Source organism: Rhinolophus sinicus, linkage group LG09 (genome assembly GCF_036562045.2).
Source record: "Rhinolophus sinicus isolate RSC01 linkage group LG09, ASM3656204v1, whole genome shotgun sequence".
In the NCBI taxonomy this organism is placed as follows: domain Eukaryota; kingdom Metazoa; phylum Chordata; class Mammalia; order Chiroptera; family Rhinolophidae; genus Rhinolophus; species Rhinolophus sinicus.
This window is the reverse complement of record NC_133758.1, coordinates 49,814,541-49,835,406: the sequence shown is the minus strand read 5'-3', so window position 1 is coordinate 49,835,406 and position 20,866 is coordinate 49,814,541. Positions and strand designations below refer to the sequence as shown.

Below are 20,866 nucleotides of genomic sequence, written 5' to 3'. Positions count from 1 at the left end.
TAGGTGACCCTAATCTCCCTTAAAGTGCCTGCCTGAGAAAACTCCAGGCTGCCCAAAGAACTGACTGCTTGCTCCAGCTGACACCTGAAGACAGGGACCCTGTCTCCCAGCCTCGGTGGGACACAGGGGCCTAACTCAGATAAGTGCTAGTTAACAAACCCAGATAGATTTCACATGCACCAACACACTCTTCCAGCTTTCATAATTTTTCACTTCCCTAATTCTACGGAGTCCCCGCTTGCCTCCCTCCCATCTTCATTCTTCTGTTAAAATGCCCAGTCACCTCCACACAAATCGGAATGGAGCTCAGCTCCATCACCAACTGTCAGCAGTTACCGAATAAAATCTCTTTTCACCACTTGTTAACTAATGCGCGGCTGTGTTCGTCTTTCACAGTACAGACATATGCTACGTGTATTTTTCTCAAAACTTGAAACTATGTGGGAATAATTGTTGGCTAGTTCTCCATTTTTAAAGTACTAATTATATCTAGGCAAATAATTTTACATGCTTTGATATATCTGATTTTTACTTGAATCCCAGGAGTTACTTTGTGTATAAATATTGTAGGATACAGATCTTATCATATTAGATGTATGGGCTAACCAAAACGGATGAGAAAGTTTGTTTAAGGAAATAATTCTCCATAGTATCTCAGAGTTGGCTATGTAATTAAATCATAAATAGAAGTAACAATATAAAATAAATAGCCTAGCCATATTTGTAAATTAACTAGAAAATCTTGAGGTATTTCTGGCATGTACAGCTCTTACTATTCTTCCCAAAGCAGTCCTATATTATAGACAATCACAAAATAAAAGGAATAAAGTAGAAACCAGAAGCATTTCCAGTTTCTAGAATTTTCTCTGTGTGTACTCTTTAGAGCTGGGTTTTTGAAGGTAGACAGGATTTTTATTCCAATTATATATTCTGTTCCCTTTCATAATCTCCTAAATCTAGTGGTTTATTAAGGTATTTACAAACAAAATAAAACAAAACAAAACCTATGGTTGTAACACATTAGTGGGAAATGAATCAATTTAGTGGGTTGCAAGAAGAATTTATTTTTTAAATGAACAAGATGAAATGGAATAGAAAAAAATGAGAGTGCATCTTATTTAGTGAATGGCGTTGGTAGTAGGGATTCTAACCTTTTGCTACAGTTAAGTGTGTGTGTGTGTGTGTGTGTGTGTGTGTGTGTGTGTGTGTTGGGTGATGACGTATTCTCATTCTAGGACAAAATAGTTTCAGAAACACTCCCCAGTGCAATAACAGCACTGCTTATCAAGTACACTAGCATTCTGCAGTCTGAGCTGCAGCATTTATTCAGTGAATTAAATCAGCCAATATTTATGAACACTTTTTGTTGTGTCTGGCACAGTCCGTGCGCAGAACTCACGTCACCTGCGTGCTTGCTCTCTTTGGTGTCAGACAAGAGAGGGAGGTCCCATTTATATCAAGGCAAACCTAACCAGCAGGTACTGCATTCTGGGACAAAAGGAACTACAGAGGACTCACTGTCTTGTCCAAGGTTCCTAGTGTAAGTATAGCCTTAAATAGCATTTGGAGGAGCATGAGGTCAGCACAATCAAAACAAAATGAACAAAAACAGTGCTGAAGGCATTTCAGAATATATCCCTCATGTATCTCTTGTTTGCTTCTGGAAGGCAGTGTGTTGATAAAGTAAACAGAACTACAACTGTTCAATGGGTCACAAGATGAAATAGTGAGGTTGTCCCACTGACCATTCCTAAGCTGCTCAACACCATGAGAAAGGTTTTGAAATATATGTCCTTTTTCCCCCCATTAATTACAAAACTTGCCTTTTCTTAACTGCTAAATGACAAGTATGATAGTAATTTTTCATTTATAAGAGCATGTGTACATGTAGGTTTTGATATTACTAATGCAAATAAACCTGTTGCCAAGAGTCTGGGCAACCACAAAATGAACCTCTTTATAAGAGAACATCTATACTTGGCACACAAAAAAGATGCTCAACAAATGTCAAATTAGTGATTGAATGAATTAAGTGTCAAGCTTGCAGAATACATCTATTAAAAAAAAAAAAGACAGTGTTACTGCTATCAAAGTTGATGGCTGATACAATTGGAAAACTTGAATTTGCATTTATCTGGGTAAGACTAACCTTCATTAAAACCAGCAGTGAATACTGAAAAAAAGAACAAGAACAGTTTTTTTTTCTTTTTTTTCTACTGGTTTTTGAGGCTTATTCTAACACTCCATCATCTTCATCTCTAATAAACCAAGGTAAATGATGGAGATCCTCTGCAGCCCTTAAAAGCATGGCGGCCGTCTACCTCAGCTATGCATGCACCTCCGCAGAATAGTTCCAAAATAACGACACACACTGGATCGGAAAGCTTTGTGAAGGAGGTTGATTTATGAGTATCTTCTTGATCTTGCAAAAGTTTTAGAAAGAAAGCTGTCTTCAGAAATTTCACTTACTTCATGTCTCATAAACAACAAGCTTAATCTGAAGGTAGCACATTATAGGTAAAGCCTGAGAAAGTACTTATATTTTCCGTAAATACTCATTTTATGATAGTGAGGCCAACTCATTTTTAATGACTGGCTGGCAAGACTGGTGCCAGCTCAGACATAATGGGGTGCAGACTTGTTGAAGAATCCCAGATTACCTTCAAGGTCGACACCTAACCCTACGCAGGGTGCCAAGGGCCAGTCCTGAAATGTAAAGGTTTTAAAGGGGAAGACCTAGGTAAGAAAGACGATCCCTTAAAGTACTTCTGTTGGGAAGAACACTTCAGAAGTTCAGGATAAGAAAGAATCTGTAACAAGCAGAACTTTAATCAGTAAAAGAAATATGCTTAAAAGAAACTTGAAAGCAAGGGAAGCAGACCTGTTATAATAAGTTTATAGCTTGTAGGCCTGAAACAGAGGACTGAAAACATGCAGAGAATTTCAATGGAGAAAAGCATGAAATTATCCTACATTTCTTTACCTTATAAAAATCAGTCTATATTTTCTTGAGTCTCAGTTGCATTACTTTCCAAAATAATAAGCTCAAAGAACAACCTAAACATTTATGAATTTTTACCGTGAGTTAAGCTTTACTTTTCTTCCTTAAATGTCCAGGTCTATTCCTTAGTTTCACACATACAAAACAATTAGTTGCTGGAGTAGGAATGACATGGAAAGTAGCTGAGTGTTGCTTATTCACCTTTAATCACGCCTACACTACCTGCAACAAACTAGTCTTGATGATCCTTCGGAAACCAGAATGTGAGTCCTGCCCTTACAATTGTTAGAAATCATGACCATGGCTTGCTTTGGTTGCAGGACAAAGTCGTTCTTCTGGTTTTCTGACCACTCACCTTTGACCTGGAGTAATTTACTGGATTTTTTTCCTATATGAGTTTATACAGATGTCCACACACCGTTAGAGGCAGTAGGAATGGACAAGCGGATTTGTCTTGGTGTAAAGAAGCACACAGTTCAAGTCCATGACTCTAAGTAAGCCATCTGGTTTTTTAAAAACTTCCCTAAATTATTCAACACACTTGACTTGCAGAGGTGCCACTGCTTTATATAAGTACTTTGCTTTGAAACAAAGAACTACAAGGAACGCCATCAGCTGTGCTCTGGTTGTATGTAGACGAGAAGCTGTGTGAACAGTGTCGTCTCAAACAGCTTTGAGAGGCTTCAATTCATAACACGGGCAGACAAGATTGTGAATTGCTAAATGTCTGTGCAAACGAGACCCTACAAGGTGAAAATTAAACCTTTCTCACCCTCAAATTGCAAGGCCTTTTTAGCTTAATTCGGATTCCTGGGAACACATCTTTATGTATTTTGTTTGAAACCCTGTTTGTTGTCATTGCTATTTTAAGTCCAGCAAATTTCATTTCTATATAACATTAGGCTAGAAAGGAACATACCAACAGACAAACACACAATGGAAACATGCAGCGGAGTTGTGTTTGATGCATGGATATAAGTGTGCACAGAGAAGGGGCCAAGCACATCACTTCATTTAATGCGGGCACAGGTCTGTACCAAGAGTCTGAAACATTGTAAACAAGCCTTAAGCAAAGGAGGAAATGTAGAGGGGAAACAAAGCTGAGAAAAATGAGCAGGAAATGGGCAAGATGACTCATCTATACTTGAACATCTGACCTGTCAGTTGGTCGTCGCCTGCAGCAGGGGCGATGCGAATGTAAGGTGTTGTAAGCTGAGTCACGATTATCGCAGCTATGGCAAAGGAAGATTCCCAGGTCAGCATGCATGAGGGAAGAAAAAGCCAGACTGAAGCTAGGCTAGCAAGGAGAATCTCGATCAGTATATCACATTGTCTCAACTTTGTTCCAACAACAACAAAAAGAGAAGGAGAAGAGAAAACAAAACAAAACAAAACAAAACCCCATTGCAAGGCGTTGAATTTTCTGAATTCTTTTCCCTTAAACAAGCTTTAGTCAGACAGTTAGATTTCTAACTATGACACAATTGTAAGCTTTGGCTGCGATTTTTGGATAGATCAACTGAAGAAAAAAAAAGTAAAACAAGTAAAAAAAAAAAAAAGTCCTAAAAAGAGCTCTAGACTGAAGAGTGTTTCCAACTGCTTTACAGTGTGATGTATAAAGATGCATTGCTAATTCTGATCATCCAAACTTTCAGCTTTTAAAATTTTTTAGGTTATTTAAAATTCTGCTTGCTTAAGTCACAATATTGTCTCTTCTTGCTAAAATCACCTTTGTGAAGTGTATTATCTTTTTTCACTAAAAACATTCTTATGTAGATAAACCTCTCTGATAACTACATTTCATATAGAGCATTTCCATTTAGGAATCTCACTTTGTCACATTAAGGGAATGAAAAAATGAATCTCAAAGCTTCAGTTTAAAGAAAAATAAAGCTAATCACTGCCTTTGCTGTAGTTGTCATGGTTAACATGTGATCAAAGAAATGATTTAGATTCTTGAAGTGGACCAGGTGGGTTTCTCGGTTTGCCTGCAAAGCTCAGCAGTTGTGTTTAAATGGTTCACATTTATGACACACAGATATTGAAAAAAAAAAAAAAAGAAAATTAAAATGTCAGTTCTAACATGATACAGCTGGAAAATGATGCAAAGAAAAAATACTGAAAAATTAAGGACAGGCTTTCATGAAAGATTACTAATTTACATGGAACAGCCTGGGTGCTATTAGAAATGTGGCAGCGAGTAAAGAAAATAGATCATCTACCATCTGCAGACAATTAAATCCAAAACTGCTGCTGCATAATATTTTGAAATATCCCTCTGCACCATTCAAACAGTGCTGCTCCTTGTAACTAGACAACTGCAACAACTGGGTTTAGAAGTGGTATAATCGTCTTTCACACATTATTAATGAAACTTTCTAGTCTTGCTAAGTGAGATGAATAAACCAACAGTTTGGTCAGAGAATGGAGAATTCCCAGGGTATTACAGGGATAATTTTCTTGATATGTCATAGTATGCAACTTTGCATACTGATATAATAAATTGTGAACAGTGAAATATTATTTCTCAGACTCGTTACAAAGTTGGTACCAATTCCAAGTTTATACATATAACATTTGCTTGGTCATAGACTACTGTTGTTCAACCAACATTCCTGTGTGGTTTTTCATTACTTATAGGAAAATCGTACCTACTCTACTTTTGAGAAAAATTATATAGCCTTATACAAAACAGAGCAACTATCGAACACTGAAAAAAATAAACAATATAAACAAAAAGTTACTTGAAAATAGCTATGTTGGGCAGCCATTTATTCACAACTGAAAAGGAAGGCTAACTGAAATCTAATGCTCAAAACTCTCATGAACAAAAGTACGTTAGGAAGGATTTTTATATGATCTCTATATTCTGCCTTGCAAAATGTTAATTTGTCACTATTATTTCTACTTACAAGGGAAAAACTTGATTATGTCATGAATTACTTTAAAATACAGGTCAGCTGGCCCTCTGCCAGCTTTTGCAAATAAAGTTTTATTGGAACACAATCATGCTTATTTGTTTTCACACTGCTGATGGCTGCTCTTGTACAGCACTGGCATAGCTGAGTAGTTGTGAAACAGACCATTTGGCTCACAGAGCCTGAAATGTTTACCAGGTGCCTGTACATAAAAATTTGCTGCCCTCTGTCTTAAAATAGCTGTAAGAATGCATTAAAGAGAATATTGCTAAATTTGCTAAAATAAAATCAGAAATTCCTATATTGTGCTTTGAAGATACTTCTGGTGCCGATAAATTTAGGATCTACTCTAGGTACAGAGTTATGCATGAAAGAGTAAAAAATGCATCCAGTGTATCAGACTTCCAAAGTGTCATTTCAGTTGCATGTAATGGGATCTTCTAGAATTTGATGAACCTGTATTTGCCAAACTATGTTTTACATGACTCTAGGGTTCCTTGAAAAATGAGTCTGGGTCAAATTAATTTGGGAAATATAGGGCTGAACAAAGTTAAACAGGTTTCTTATCCTTAGGAACTTCTCAGGGGCCCTAATGTACTCATGGCGTATATTATGAAGACTGTTGCAGATCAAGAAAATAAAATATTGTCTCTATAAAATGCTGAATGAGAAATGTATATCGCATTGTGTTTCTATTTCTAAATCCATAGCTCAATGATAGCAGATTAGCATGTGTGAGTAGTCTTACTATATAATTTGTTTTCTCCTGCATTGAATATGAGTAATTAAAAGGAATCTTAATTAGCTTTACATCTCAACAGATATTCTTTTTAGTTCTTTTGTCAGTGTACTTTTATTCTGTAGCATTGTAGCCTAGAAAGGATGGTATTTCTTTGAACAAAACAGTGAACAGAAAAACAGTCCAGAGGAACTTCTCAAAGAGCCTAGTGATTAAAAAAAGAAACATTCAAATTTCTGAATATAGTTAAAAATTGTATCAAACAATGGAAATCCTTCAAAGTTTCCTGAAGGTCTTCCAGCAAAGTGTATGCACATTTCAATACAAATGTACATTAAATAAAATATTAAACTTAAAAACAGTGAAGCATTTTTGCATAGAAAATTTACCTTAAAATATGACCTTAGAATAATGGTTTGTTTTCTTTTTGTTTAAGGTTTATAATCTGACTACTATAATACCTTTGGAAAGAATTTAGCATATGTTCTTATGCAGTTTTTGTTTTGATTTCTAGCTACACTGCTGTTAGCCAAATCTTAACAAGGAAAGGAACAAATTAACACATATGACCCCACCCACCCCATACTCTAAAATCAAAGAACAAACAAACAAAAATCCCCCAAACTATTATGAACTCAAAATCCTCAAAATTTAAAAGGTAATATATTTATGTATCTGTACTTGGAAGTCTCATAGATTACACTATGCCTATCATATACTAAGCACTCAAATATTTTTTTAAATAAATGTATAACAAGAAAATTCCTAAATGGCTACATTGTCAAGGAAAAACACAATAAGCACCATGTTATGGAAAATATTATTTTATGGAAGATTGATGCAAACTATACAGTTTAAACTGATTGTGACATCAATTAGAATGAATATACCTCATTTAATAGAAGACATCTAATTTACTAACAAGACAGATTTTGATTTTTACATGTATCCTGTCAGTTTAGAATTGATCATCAACGAAGTCTTCTAAAACTAGCATAAAAAGTATTTCAACTCTACCAGTTACCATAAGGCAGCCATAAGTTATGAAAGTTAAAGAATAAAAAAACACATATACTAATTTCTAAGATACAGCTGGACCAAGTGGTCCTGAAAAGAATTCAACTATAAAAATGTGACAGTGATTAAAAATAAAAATAAAAATTAGATTAAAAAAAAATAGTTAAAAGCTACTATTTACTCCATTGTACAGATAAAAAAGAATCTTACATTTGGGAGGGTAATATCCAAACAACATGTGTATTCTGTCATTGTATGGTGTCTTTATCTTTTGACTCAAGGGATAGAATATTCTGTCATGAGTTTACCTACAGTGAATAATCAAAATGCAGTAACATATACCTATGAGGAATCTAGACATATAAATTAAAGGAGGATACATAAAAATATAGGCAATCCCCCATACATATAAAGATATGTAATAACATACCTTAGTTTTCTTCCTGTGTCTACTTTTTATGAGGCTTTATATTTGAGATGATTAGTATCAAAATATACCCTTGGAATATGATTAAAATAAGCACAACATTAAATTTATAAATAGTGTGACATATATCTTTAAACATACCCGTACTCGAAATTACAAATTATTTTCTTGTGAAGAAATATCCACCTCCATACTTTTTCTATGAAGATACTCGTCAATAATTGTTTCATGAGCACATTGAAATCTTTATAAATTTAAAACACTGCATAGGAAAGTAATTTAGTACCTGAAAATTCAATTAAGCCACCACACTGTCAGCAATGTGTGGAAAAAAACCAGTCAGGATGTTTGAACTCTTTTAAATTTCAAACATCTTCATTATATGATACCAATAAAATTATTAGAGCTGCCTATTTCTCTGTTCTGACTAAGTAGTCAAGATGGAATTGCTTCCTACACTGCAAAAATATTTTTCAGTATGTATGAATAAGGAAAAATGATGTTATTACAAAGGTGGTGAAACATTAAACTGCTGTAAAGGGAGGTTGCAGAATCTGTACATGCAGAAATTAATAAAAGTAAATAGTACCAAATAGTGCAGTTTGCCTGGAAGGAGAATATCTCCCAAAGTTTCCTCCTATACTGATTTTTATGAATAGAAATGACAATGTTATGTAATGAATATTAAAATTTGTTTCCCCTTTTCCCGTAAAGAGGTTATTTGGACAGAGTTTGTGCCTGTGCAAATATTTGCAAATGACTCAGAAAATGTGAGTGGGACATATTTAGTCAGTCAGGTCATCTAATTGCCTAATCATCCTTTGGTGAATTGAAAAACAAATTACAATATTGATTAAATCTAGCTGATGGAAGAAAATGATTCAAATCACCATGTAATTCAATCTATTGTGAAAACACCAAACATTAGATTTCCTTATTTACTAGTGTGTTATTTATATAATATTTAGCTATGTAAATGAACATGATGACAGATATTTCATTGTTTTCAGAGTAAACTGGGCAGTGATTCAATTCTAATAAAGAGGAGGACAGATACTTATACAGTGCCATACTATAACTGGCCAGAGGTTCAGCCAGGTGAAAAGCCATAGGATATAGTGAAACACTGGAAGTAGGAGTCCAAATGCTTGGGATCGAGCCTTGACCCATAGATTATTAGCTGAGTGACCTTGGTAAGCCAATTTGTCTCCAAAACCATGCATTTTCTTCATCTTCAAAATACAAATAGCAATACCTATCTCCTTTCTCACAGTAATGTGAAAGAAAGAAATAAGAACATGTGTATGAAAGTGATTTTCAGCTGTGATGGTAAACAAGGCATTATAAATTAGGCACTGTAGAACTGGATTTACTTTTTGAGACCTCAAGGGTAAGCAGAATTCAATAAAGCAATTTGAGCATGGGCGATGACCTGGAGGTCTAAGAACATCAATACTTCATTCAAGGGCCTCATAATACTGTAATAATTAATAGTTAATAGTGTATTACAGTTTACAAAACACATCAATGTCTTTAATTTCATTTGTTATTAATATATTTTTATAAATAAAGGCACTTAATCAGGTTATACAATATAAAGAATTGAGTTTTAAAATCAATATAAATAGATTCTTAGAAATAGAACTATGAGCCTATGAAGTCAAACAAAATACAAATGAGGTAAGCACCTCACATGATATGTGGCATATAACATGAAAGCAAGAAATGTTTGTCAAGCTAACTGAATAAAGAGGTCATATATCTTCATAAATAAGAATTCAATGAGAATTTTGAAACTGCAGATGGACACGTATGGTATATTCAGACTATGTTGCCTGAAAGTTAAACAATAAGATATTTTTATGCACAGAACTCATCAAGTGACTAGCACCTGATTAATTCTAGTGCCACAGACCCAATGATACCTTCTTGCCATCATGTCTAAATTAAATCACACAAACTTCCTCATTGTACACATGGTTACTCTAATGGTCTGAAAGAATGTATTTAACTACAACTGTTAATTTATAATGCCTCATTTTAATGCAGCATTTTTACATTTCTCAAAGCATATTCTCATACACTTCAACATGTGATAGTTAATACCACACTGCAAGGTTGACAAGATGACATGACAGCTCGGGCAGACACACAATTACACTTTCTTTTTTTAGGAAGCACTGTGTGGGGAGCTAACTGTGGTTTGCCCTAGACATTTCTACATCTCATCCTTGATCATATTTTCTCCAGATTTGAACCAGGCCCGGGAAACAGAAGTTCCACAATATCATTTCCTGGTTCCTGAGTTCAAAGAGGCACACACCATCAGTAAAAAAAGCCCATGTAGACTCTATAGAGCCATTATAACTAGATAATCCCTTAAAAATGGCGGGCAATATTTTACTACCTTGCATACGAAGATTCACTAGATACAGTATTTCCACATATGGTACTATGGTTTAAAAAACATGTACTGAGATCATATAAAAATTTACTTTAAAAGAATTTTTATAAAGATAACCATTGAAAACTACTTGGAACACAGCAATATGACTTCTTATTTTAAAAAGTATCTCCACGAAAAACAGCCGGTCAGTGTTAACTGCCATTAGATCCTAATACATACATGCATACACACACATGCACACACTTACTTCAGTTAATATTTCAAGAAGTTTTGAAATATTCTCTAAAATCTTAAAGGGCATAAATTAGAACAGCATCCTACAATTTCAACCTACCTTTTGTGGCCACCTGGACACAGTCTATTTTGGTTTCCTGTGTCAAATAAAGAGAGGAAAAAAAAATCACTATTCATGTTTCATTTAAAACAAAAACATCTGCAATTCTATTTAAATGCAGAAAAGGAAAGATCTCATTGTTCCAAGTATGGCATTAATCACACCATAGTTACTCCATGAACCACGCTCAGATAAACCTTCTGGCTCGAGTGCCGGTGGTGGCGGGCATTTCTGGAGCAAATGATGAGTGAGAAGCCACACACAAAATGTCCCTGCCTGGTGGCCCTGGCCTCCTTCTCCCTGTGCAAACACTACTAGAGAAGAACTCTGTCCCAGATTTCCCCCTTTCACAGGCAAAAGTCAAGTCTGGTGATGACACCCAGACCCATGCTGTGAACGAGGGAAACCACTGTCATACCTGGAAAACCTGTCCTTCTTTCATAGGAGGCTTTACTGTCATAGAGCTCTGGGTTGGTCTGAACTGGAAAGGAAAAAAAAAATATCAGAAATGCTTCCATAGTTTTTATTCTGTTTCCATCTCATATTTCTAAAGCTGTTTTCTCTTAGGGGAAAAAAAAGATGCCTAATTTAGTCACAGCTATAGGAAGCATAAGCTCATGTGGAACTAAAGAAATGGGATAGAATATGCTGAAAAGACAGATGTTGTGAATCTCACACAATTTTAAATGAGCTGAATGTATGTATTGTAGCTATACTATTTTCCTGTAAAATCGTAAGCTAAGCAGAATTACTAGCCAACTTTTGGTAACAAGTAAAAACTGAAAATAAAAACCATCATGTTGACAATATATTCTTTCTACTAAAACACATATGAATATATTCATTTCTTTCCAGTATTTCTCTAGGTGAAAATAATTTTCAAAAGCAAAAAACAACCCGACATTTGTTTAAAGTAAACAGACACAAAAGCATGACTATTTCTCACTACCATCTTATTTAATCTATGTCCACATTAATAACAGTAAACAGCCTATGTAAACAGCCATCTATAAAACTTACCCCATTGGCTCTACTAGCAGCTTGGAAATAAATTCTGTAACTTTTATGGGGTAGGAGGGGAGTGTTCCAGTATCCATTGTATGTCTTGTTATCACCAATAGTAAAAGGCTGAGCAGCTTGCAGGCTGTTTGCTGGGAATTCTGCAGCAAAGTAGTACTGAGAGTTCAGGATGGAAGCATTCTGGAAGTGAATTGGCACTGGGTAACACTTTAAGATTTCTGTTGTCTTTTTAGTTCTTCGAGGACGTTCTTCCTCAACAACTATTTGGTAAACACTAGAAAAAAAGAGTATTATCAGTGATATTTTCTGATAACTGAGCTGATCCCCTTACCTTCAATTGCATGGACGCACAGGATATCCAAAATAAAGCATACACTGGATATAGTCTATAGTAAGTGCTTAATACCTAATGGACACTCATACAACACTTGCTCAATGAAAGAGAGTTAAAGTGTTTGATCTTTCACAAAACTCTCTCACCCCAAATCATACAATTTATTGAGGGAAACAAAATTCACCATAATTATAAAAAATTTACATAACAATCTCTGCTGTGTATGTAAACAGGACACTAAAATAATGTTTTCCTCACATGTAACTAAAGATGAATTTGTAGACAATTAACTCAGTTTACCTAATAAATGAAATTGTATCGACTAAGTTTACTTTTTAAAAGGCAATGTATTATTTTCTTCAGTGACATCGGTATGAACACGTGAAGTTTCAAGAAGTCACAAAACACGAAGTGTAATGACTCATACTAACTAAGGTTTAACTTCTTCGATATTTTCTTATATTCCTTTGCCCTTCACCATATTCAGTCAGGGGAAAGAGATGACATAAGAAAAGCACAGAAAAGGGATTGGAATTTCAAAAGCCAAAGCCTTGGAGTTACAAGCAGTTTCTAAGAGTAAATCATGAACAGGGCTACTTGAATTACAAAAGAAAGATAAGATGGAAATGATCATCCTTTGAAGACATCTGCAAGGACAGGTGTCCCCACAGAGTAGGGGATTTCCCACTTTTTCCTCCCCACCCTGCCAATGTCTTTGAATTCTGAAGTAACCTGAGGAGAATGGAAGAAGCCTTGAAGGGACGAACTTTTTTATTTATTTGTTTTTTATGAAGATATATACATTTACTAGAATGATGAACATTCATGCAGTTTCATTGAAAAAAAAAAGTTTGTAATACTGAGAAAAACAAAACCTTGACAACAGCTTTCAAAACTGAAGTCACATTAGACTGAGAATCCTTCTAGCAAGGAGGTGTATCTTTTTCTTGCCGCATCAGAAAAGAGAGACCACCTCAGGGATGATGTAGATGCCTGATCACTGCATTGTACACCTGAAGCTGAACAATAATGAATGTCAACTGCAAATATATATATAGTTACAAGAAGTGGAGTACAGCATTAGGAATAGAGACAGTGGAAATGTAATGGCTGTGTGCGATGTCAGGGGTAGTAGATGGGGGAGGGGGGTTGTCACTGTGTGAGGGATACAAATGATAAATGTCTAAGTATTACATTGTTTTGTACACCTGAAACGAATAAAAAAAATGTTAAAAAAATAAAAAGGAAAAGCACCACTTATCCGCCGGACAAGGCTGTAATCCTACCGTCCGCACCAGCCTGGGGAGGTCCCTCTCTGGGTGCTTGTCCATGTGAACTCTGCCTTTGCACTCAGTGAAACCACCCATTTCTGGGAGTACAACCACTTAGCACATTATCTATTACAGTAACGCAATGCAGCTACCATTCATCTTTTAATTCTGTCTAAACAACAGTCAACTGTTGTAGGACATCTGAATGATTGCTTAGTAGACAGATAGTCCAGCAGGTTTACAGTGTAATAATGAAGTGAATTCTGAGCAGTGATGTAAACGTCAAAGACAAAAAGGGAAATACAACTCTTACATCCTAACATCAGAGACTTTCTGTTGGTCACATAAGATGCTGCACCAAATCTGGTAGAATTCTCATTGCATGATGGATCTGACATGAAAAAAAGTATTTAGAAAGAGTGTGTTTTTCCAGGACCCATCAGTTCCAAGTCAAGTTGTTGTTTTTTCAGTCTACTTGTGGAGGGTGCAGCTCACTGGCCTATATGGGAATTGAACCGGCGATGTTGGTATTATAAGCACTGTGCTCTAACCAACTGAGCCAACCGGCTGCCCTAGGAAGAATATTCTTAAAGGGAGGACAAGGAACATGTTATAGAGGCAAAATGGACTTTGACTTCTCACCCCCTTCTCCCTGACTTCTTACCTCTCCAACCAGATATGGCTATTTTAAAATATATTTGCAAATTCTTTGACACTTCTACCATCAAGAATAGGGTTGGCGAATCTTCATGACTACATGCAACCAACAGAATGTAACACAGGGACGACGAGTAAATCTCAAGGATTTGCTCAGAGAAGGCCATGCATCTTCAGCCTGGCTCCCCTGGGGAAGCTAGCTGGGAGAAGAAGTGAGCCACTGTGTAAGGGGTCCAACGATTGTGAACCTGCCACACTGGAGAGGCCACATGCAGGCAGTCTACTTGGCAGTTCCAAAGAGTTCCCAGCCAACAGTGGGCATCATGCAGAGCCGGGTACATGGGCCATCTTGGAAGACCACACAGCTGAGCCTTCAGATGATGGCAGCCTATAGGAGGCCACAAGCAGGAACTGCCCAGTGATGCTTTTGTTGGCCCACAAAATCATGGCAAAATAGAAGGGCGGCTCTAAACTACTACGTTTTGCAGTAGTCAGATATGCAGCAAATATTAACAAGGCTATCAGGTCATACAATAGCAAGAGTAAAGGGTCAAGGTCAAAGCAAAAAACCACTGCAGATGGCAGTTGACCCATGAAGAAGTTTAATCCAGTATGTCATTAAATACAAACAACGTTGACAAAGTGTGACGTTTCTCTTGAAATGTCTTTAATAGTGGTGGGGGACAGTGACATGTGCTCTAATGTGCATCTAGGCTCTAGTCCTAATTCTGCTAACTGAGGTTTCAAATTATTTTTTTGGGTCTTATTTTTTTTTCCCCTATGAAATGAGAGAATTATAGGGAGCTCTAAGGTGCATTTTATACTTTCTATTCATAATTTTTATTCAGCATAGAAGAACTACTCTCACAAACGGATACATCCATGGAACACTAAATTGCTTTGCAAAGGGAGTCTCCATTAAGTAAAATAATTTTTAACATTGGCGTCATCCTATCAGTCAGCTTTTCCAATTTATTTGCTATATGACATGATTTTTGAAATTTCACATTAAGAACAACTTCTCGGAAACCCATGTACTAGACAAAGTAGAAATATGGAGATAAATGGGAAAACATTGCAGGATTTATTTCACACAGGAAGTGCTAGGTCAGGTGCCTTGCACATGCAGGTTTTATTTCCCCACAGTACTGATGAGAAAACTGAGGTTCAGAGGTAACGTGCCCATTCTGTCTGGGGCACAAAGCTAATTAAGCAGCAGATGTGGTCTCCTGACCATCAGACAGGACAGCACCAGCATCGCCTGTTAAACATTCTTGGTTAAGGCACGCATGTGAAACGTGCAGCAGGGGCATCTTCACTTGCTTATGCAAACACACCCAGCACATACACCAGTCCTGTCTACTTCCCGTAATCAATTTAGTTTGAGTATTATATAGAGATTCTCACTTTTCACATCAAAGGAGCTATTGATGGTGATTATAACTTTGACCTCAATTCCTTCTTCCATCTGCTTCCTTGTCATTAATGCTTCCCAGGAAGGACACTGTCCTGGATTCTGCAGTGACACCAGGACCTAGCTGGTATCCTCTCCAACCCTTGATGCCTCCCAGAAACCTCCTGAACAATGGCAATGAGGACAGTGATCACTCCTCACTGGGAGAGCGCTCCCTCCTTATTCTAACTCTGCTAGCTAAAAGATTAGCAAAGCCACTTTAGGACTTCCCAAGTACCAAGATCTTGAATTCTCCTACCACAAACATCTCTTCCTCTATTCCTTCCCCTGGCTTGGACTGAGCTTGTTATTTAAATGCTGTTCTCACCAACACACTGAGATCTTTTGTCATTCTCAGAAGATGATCCTACTTCATAAAAAGACTGAGATCCTTTCATGAACTTTCTCTCAGGGGATTACATTCTGTTCCCCCATTTTGATGTATTCTTGCTCTGCTCCAACTCACAAAAACATGTCTTCTGTGAAGATTTATAGTTATTTGTGCTCTTTTGTCAATATCTTAAAAAATCTAAGTTTGGGAGAAGGGGGGCTACGATGCAATCATTTCTGTATCTCATGATACTTATAATGAGGTGACTGTGAAATACATATTTTTGAAAGCATAATATAATCCAGAAGTAATTTCTGTTTTCTCTATGTTACATATAGTACTAGGGAGGAAATACACTGGTATTCATAAGTATGCTGTGCTTACTAAAATTTAATACTAAGTTTATTTTGTATTCATTTTCTGAACACCCAAGAGCTAACAGAGGAGGAAATTACCATAAAAAGGTTTTGTGATAAAAGGATGCTGGTATGATTGTTAAGTTTATCCTGGGTAACCTACAATTAAATAATGAACCTCGATAGAATCAGAAGCTACGTCTGCTTTCTCTACCCTCTTCTCTCATTTCCATCTCTCACTTTCCATCCCTCTTTTCCCGAACTTTGCTAATATATATGTTGTGTTGTGTGTTTACTTATTAACTCAACAAATATTTTTTGAGCACCTACTATGTGCCAGGCACTACCCTACTTGAACTAGAACAATACGATATTTGACATTGCCTAATGAAAGAAAACTTTTCTTTTGCAATTTAAATACCATCTAAGTGAATATGGATGAAAAAAATTAATTTTTTGAAGCAGCAATTTTGTGAGGATTAGATGAAAATTAGAGAATTAAATGATCATGTAATGGGCCTCCATTTTAGCTGGTAGGTTATATTATATAGACATATTACTTTTAAATGGCTACCATCTACTCATCTTCAGCTCTATTAAAGAACTAAGTTGACTAGAGCACTTTCAAACTCAACATGTCTTTTCATCCTTGCTCCACAAGACAAATTAGATTTGTAAGCATCTAGACCTCAAATCTATTTGCTCTTTAATAATTTAAGCACTGAAAGGTCAAGCAGCTCGTTTCTATTCCCCTTTATCAAAGTCCAAGTGCTAATGAAAAATAGCTAAATTCTATCTGCTGACCAACTGCCACACATTGCTGTCTCCCTGATGGAAATGAATAAGTTTTTGGCACATAGGTCAATGGTACCTTGTCAGAACTTGATGACTGGTAAGTTTGTCATTTGTACAAATAATATTATTTCACTAATGAATTTCATAAAATCTTTTCAATCACAATTGTAGTCTCAAAAGTAGCTTTGAAAACCTCAGTTTGAATGTTTTGTTTTCTAAAAAGATTGTTAAAAAATCCTCAAGAATGGAAAACCAAGCAGAAGTTTCTATCGTAGTGAGTTGAATTAAAATTCTATTATCCTTTTAAAGTATTACTCACTGTCCTTTTGTTTATTAAAGTGACACCATTCCTAGCCTTGTTCCACCACTACTCTGGAATTTAAAATAACATAAAATCTTCCTACGGAATTTGCAATATGAAGGCACAATCCATAATGAAGATGAATCTGCCAAAAATGTGATATCACTATATCATACCCTCCTTATGGAATGAAATTTAATTTAAAGTTTAATTTATGCTATGCTTTTCTACAACAAAACTCTAAGGCTTTTACAAGGAAAATAAGAAACCTGCATTTATATAGAATATCACATGAAGTATACGCTAGAAAAAAAACATCTGAACATCTTTCATTTACTTTGTTAAACTTGAAAGTTCAAATGTGATAAAATGTTTTTGGTCTTTTCTAACTTTGAAGACTTTGAGGGAAAGCCTGCTGCAGATTTGAAATTGACTTAAATTTTTTTTTTCTAATTTTTTCAAGATAAACCCTTAGTTATATGTCCATTTTTCTTATCAACTTTTCAATCTCTTATCAGCATAAACTATTGGAGGGTTATCCAACTGTATAACAAAACAGGGAGAGGGGAGAGGCAGAAAAGTAATGACCCATTTCATTGTTGCTTTTGCTAATCCTTTAAAGTTGGCACTTCTGATCATTTCAAAGACTGAGAGTATTGTTCATTTCATGGTACCTACTAGTGACTTTTAGCTTGATTTGCAATTTTTGGTAAAAATAATCTATTTTATATGTATAAAATAGATATTAGTATTAACATATTTCTGAAGGTTAATTTTTGGAGAACAAGGAGAAATGAAAATATAAATTACATGCAAAGCATGTAAAATGCATGTGTAATTAAGGTTTATTGCCATGAAACAACACAGAATTTATTTCCTTCCTGTTCTTTGTTCAGTCATACCCTTTTCCTAAACCTATCAGCATTTACTGAAATGATACCCTAATAATACAAAAAAGCCTGGTACAATTGAACTAAGGTTTAAAAGTATTGCCACCAGTTTAAAATTAGGGGAAAAAAAGGTCAGTTCAACATGTTCAGTGTGTTTGTCATCATGACGAGGATGCCTGAGAGTCCTCCATGTAACACTGGTGCTGAGAGTAGCTGACCTGACAAAGTCCTGTTCATTTAATCATAAATGAGAACTGGTAACTAGTTTTACACAGACAATGGACACTGGGTAACACACTGCACAGCATAAATAGATCTGTGAGATTGAGTATTCTATTTTAGCAACTTTAATTTCTCTTTGTTGTGCTCTGTTCTAGAAAAGATTGGCCATAAATTGCTATGGAACATTTGCAGGACAGCACAAATATATTTTATGTTATCTCAGCCATAATTCACCATAAAGAGCTTGCCTAGCATCCATAAGTTACTATTTTTATGTGTGTGTGTGTGTGCATGTGTATGTAAGTGTGTGTGCATGTGTGTGCGTGTGTGCATGTGCAAGCATGTCTGAGCATGCAGGCCAATATCCTGTGGCTCTGCTAGTTAGCGATAAAATCTGACATAATAAAATATTAATTACAGCTGAAAGGTGGGGTGAGAAATATGAACTCAATTACAATTCCATACAGTGAACAAAGGGCAAGAAGAAAAAAATCCTTTAGCTACAGAGGTTTGGGATAATAAAAGAACAACTAGAACATTAGACTCAGACTGAGAAACTCTGTAAAAGGCCACCTGTTATTAATCTTCACAACAGGCACCAAATTTCAAGTAAATTAATCTTAGATGCAACATTTTTAAGATTGATTTTTTCCCCATTTCAACAAATGAAGACATTTTTTCTTTGAATATTTTATTTCACGTAAGTTTATCATAATTTAATCATCACAATTTCATAACAAACATGACTATAAAAATTATAATTCAAGGTCAGCTACTATTATTAAAGCATTTTCTCTTAAATAGCTCTAATAATTTGAATAAAAAGAAATTGAATACATCAAAAGCACATTAAATATCTTAATTATTATATGCTTGTATTATATTCAATTCAGAATCTTTCAGTCCCTAAAAGTAGTGGTTCTGCAAGCCAAGTGAGCTGGAATGCAAGTGCCACCATCAAAGAGGCAGGTGCACCAAAGGGGGTGCTGCTGAGAGAACACTGAACTGGGAGGTACATACCATAGGCAATTGGTTCCAGCTGTGCCACCAAATCATTGACAAACCACTAAGGTCCTTTCAAGCTCTAATATTTTATCCCTCTCGGTATAAGATCAGGCAAATTACGACATCAACAAATGAGAAGAAAATATTTCATTTATGTTTCTTCCATTCTTCCTTTCTGCAATGCTTACCACATATCAAGCCCTGTGCCAAGCACAGGGGAAGAAAAAAAGAGCAATTAGGTATAGACTGTCCTTGTCCTTGAGAAGCCCAGCCTAAGGGCATTATAAACAGGTCACACAAACAAAGAAGTACTGTGACAAGGATTTGTACTGATTGTCCGAAGAGAAACAGGCTCAGGGGAGGAGTGTTAATGTCTACATCAACATCTCTTGCAGCATCTACCTCACTGCGTGCATCTGGAGTGGGCCTCATGCCCAAACATTCCTACAGCCAGTAGGTCCTGAAGGCTGCTTCAGCACTGCCTGCAGCCACCAACTTTCTCCCCAAACTTAAGATGTCTTTAGATTCCCAGTGCAGCCTCCATTTACTCCAGCCACTTGTGCAACCAAAACCCCATCAAAGTTCCCAAAAGTTTTTCCGTCAGACTCACTAAAACAGCTGAGCTTCCAAGAAAGAATCCATGAATACCCTTTATCAACAGTAGAGCAGACGAAAGGTCTAATGGGCCGGGCCTTGACTCAGATACCTATCAAATCCTGGCAGGCATGCCCCAAATGTTCCCAAGTCACCCTAAAAGGAACCCCAGGGTAGCAGGGTTTTCCTCATAATTTCCATACTGCCCTGCTCCTGGCAGAGCCACACTATGGGGAATGACAAGCAGGGTTAATTGTCTTGGCTCCCACAGCTGCCTATGACGCCTGAGGAGAGGAACAAGAACGAAGTCAACTCTGCTCTTTGGGGGTTGGTAGGGGAAGAAGACAGCAAGCATGCAGAGTCTTGGTCTCTGTTCCTCTCTACCTATCTCCAAAGCCCTGTCAGACAAATCTTGAACTATTATTTCTACCTTCTGAAATCACTCTTTGAGTTACAAAGATCTGTAATTTCTCAATTTTAGTATTGCATTGATATCTATTTTAATCATTACGGTCAAATGAAAATACTGCAGGTGTGTTTCGGTGGCTTTGGGGGAGGTAGTGGTGTAGAATCTGGCTCCGAGAGCCATGCCTAGCCTCTCCTGTCTACAGGCAGCCTCTCTGCTTCACCACAGCAGGCCTGACCCACCTGTGTCCCCCTGAGTAAGGGGACCTGTGCTTGCTGTGAACCTGCCCTGGAGGCCCTGCTAATAAGACCGGAGCTCTGATCAAATACATATAAGCCTGCAGAGGAGATTATGTTGAAGAAAAAAATAAATAATAAATCGGGAAAGG

General features: G+C 36.4%; 1 protein-coding gene across 16 annotated transcripts in view; it reads right to left on the bottom strand.

Annotated features, from left to right (window-relative positions):
* The window catches only part of PTPRM (protein tyrosine phosphatase receptor type M), an 809,264-nt gene that overhangs the window by 307,958 nt on the left and 480,440 nt on the right, over positions 1 to 20,866 (bottom strand). For 9 of the 16 annotated variants that reach the window (XM_019755746.2, XM_074340346.1, XM_074340338.1 and 6 more), the window contains exons 12-14: positions 11,864 to 12,137; positions 10,844 to 10,880; positions 4,159 to 4,233 (exon numbers count right to left, since the gene is read on the bottom strand). In XM_019755746.2, coding sequence (XP_019611305.1) covers positions 4,159 to 4,233; positions 10,844 to 10,880; positions 11,864 to 12,137 — 386 coding nt within the window. The remainder of the gene's footprint in view (positions 1 to 4,158; positions 4,234 to 10,843; positions 10,881 to 11,863; positions 12,138 to 20,866) is intronic. The other 7 variants (XM_074340345.1, XM_074340349.1, XM_019755755.2 and 4 more) reach the window with 1 other exon arrangement.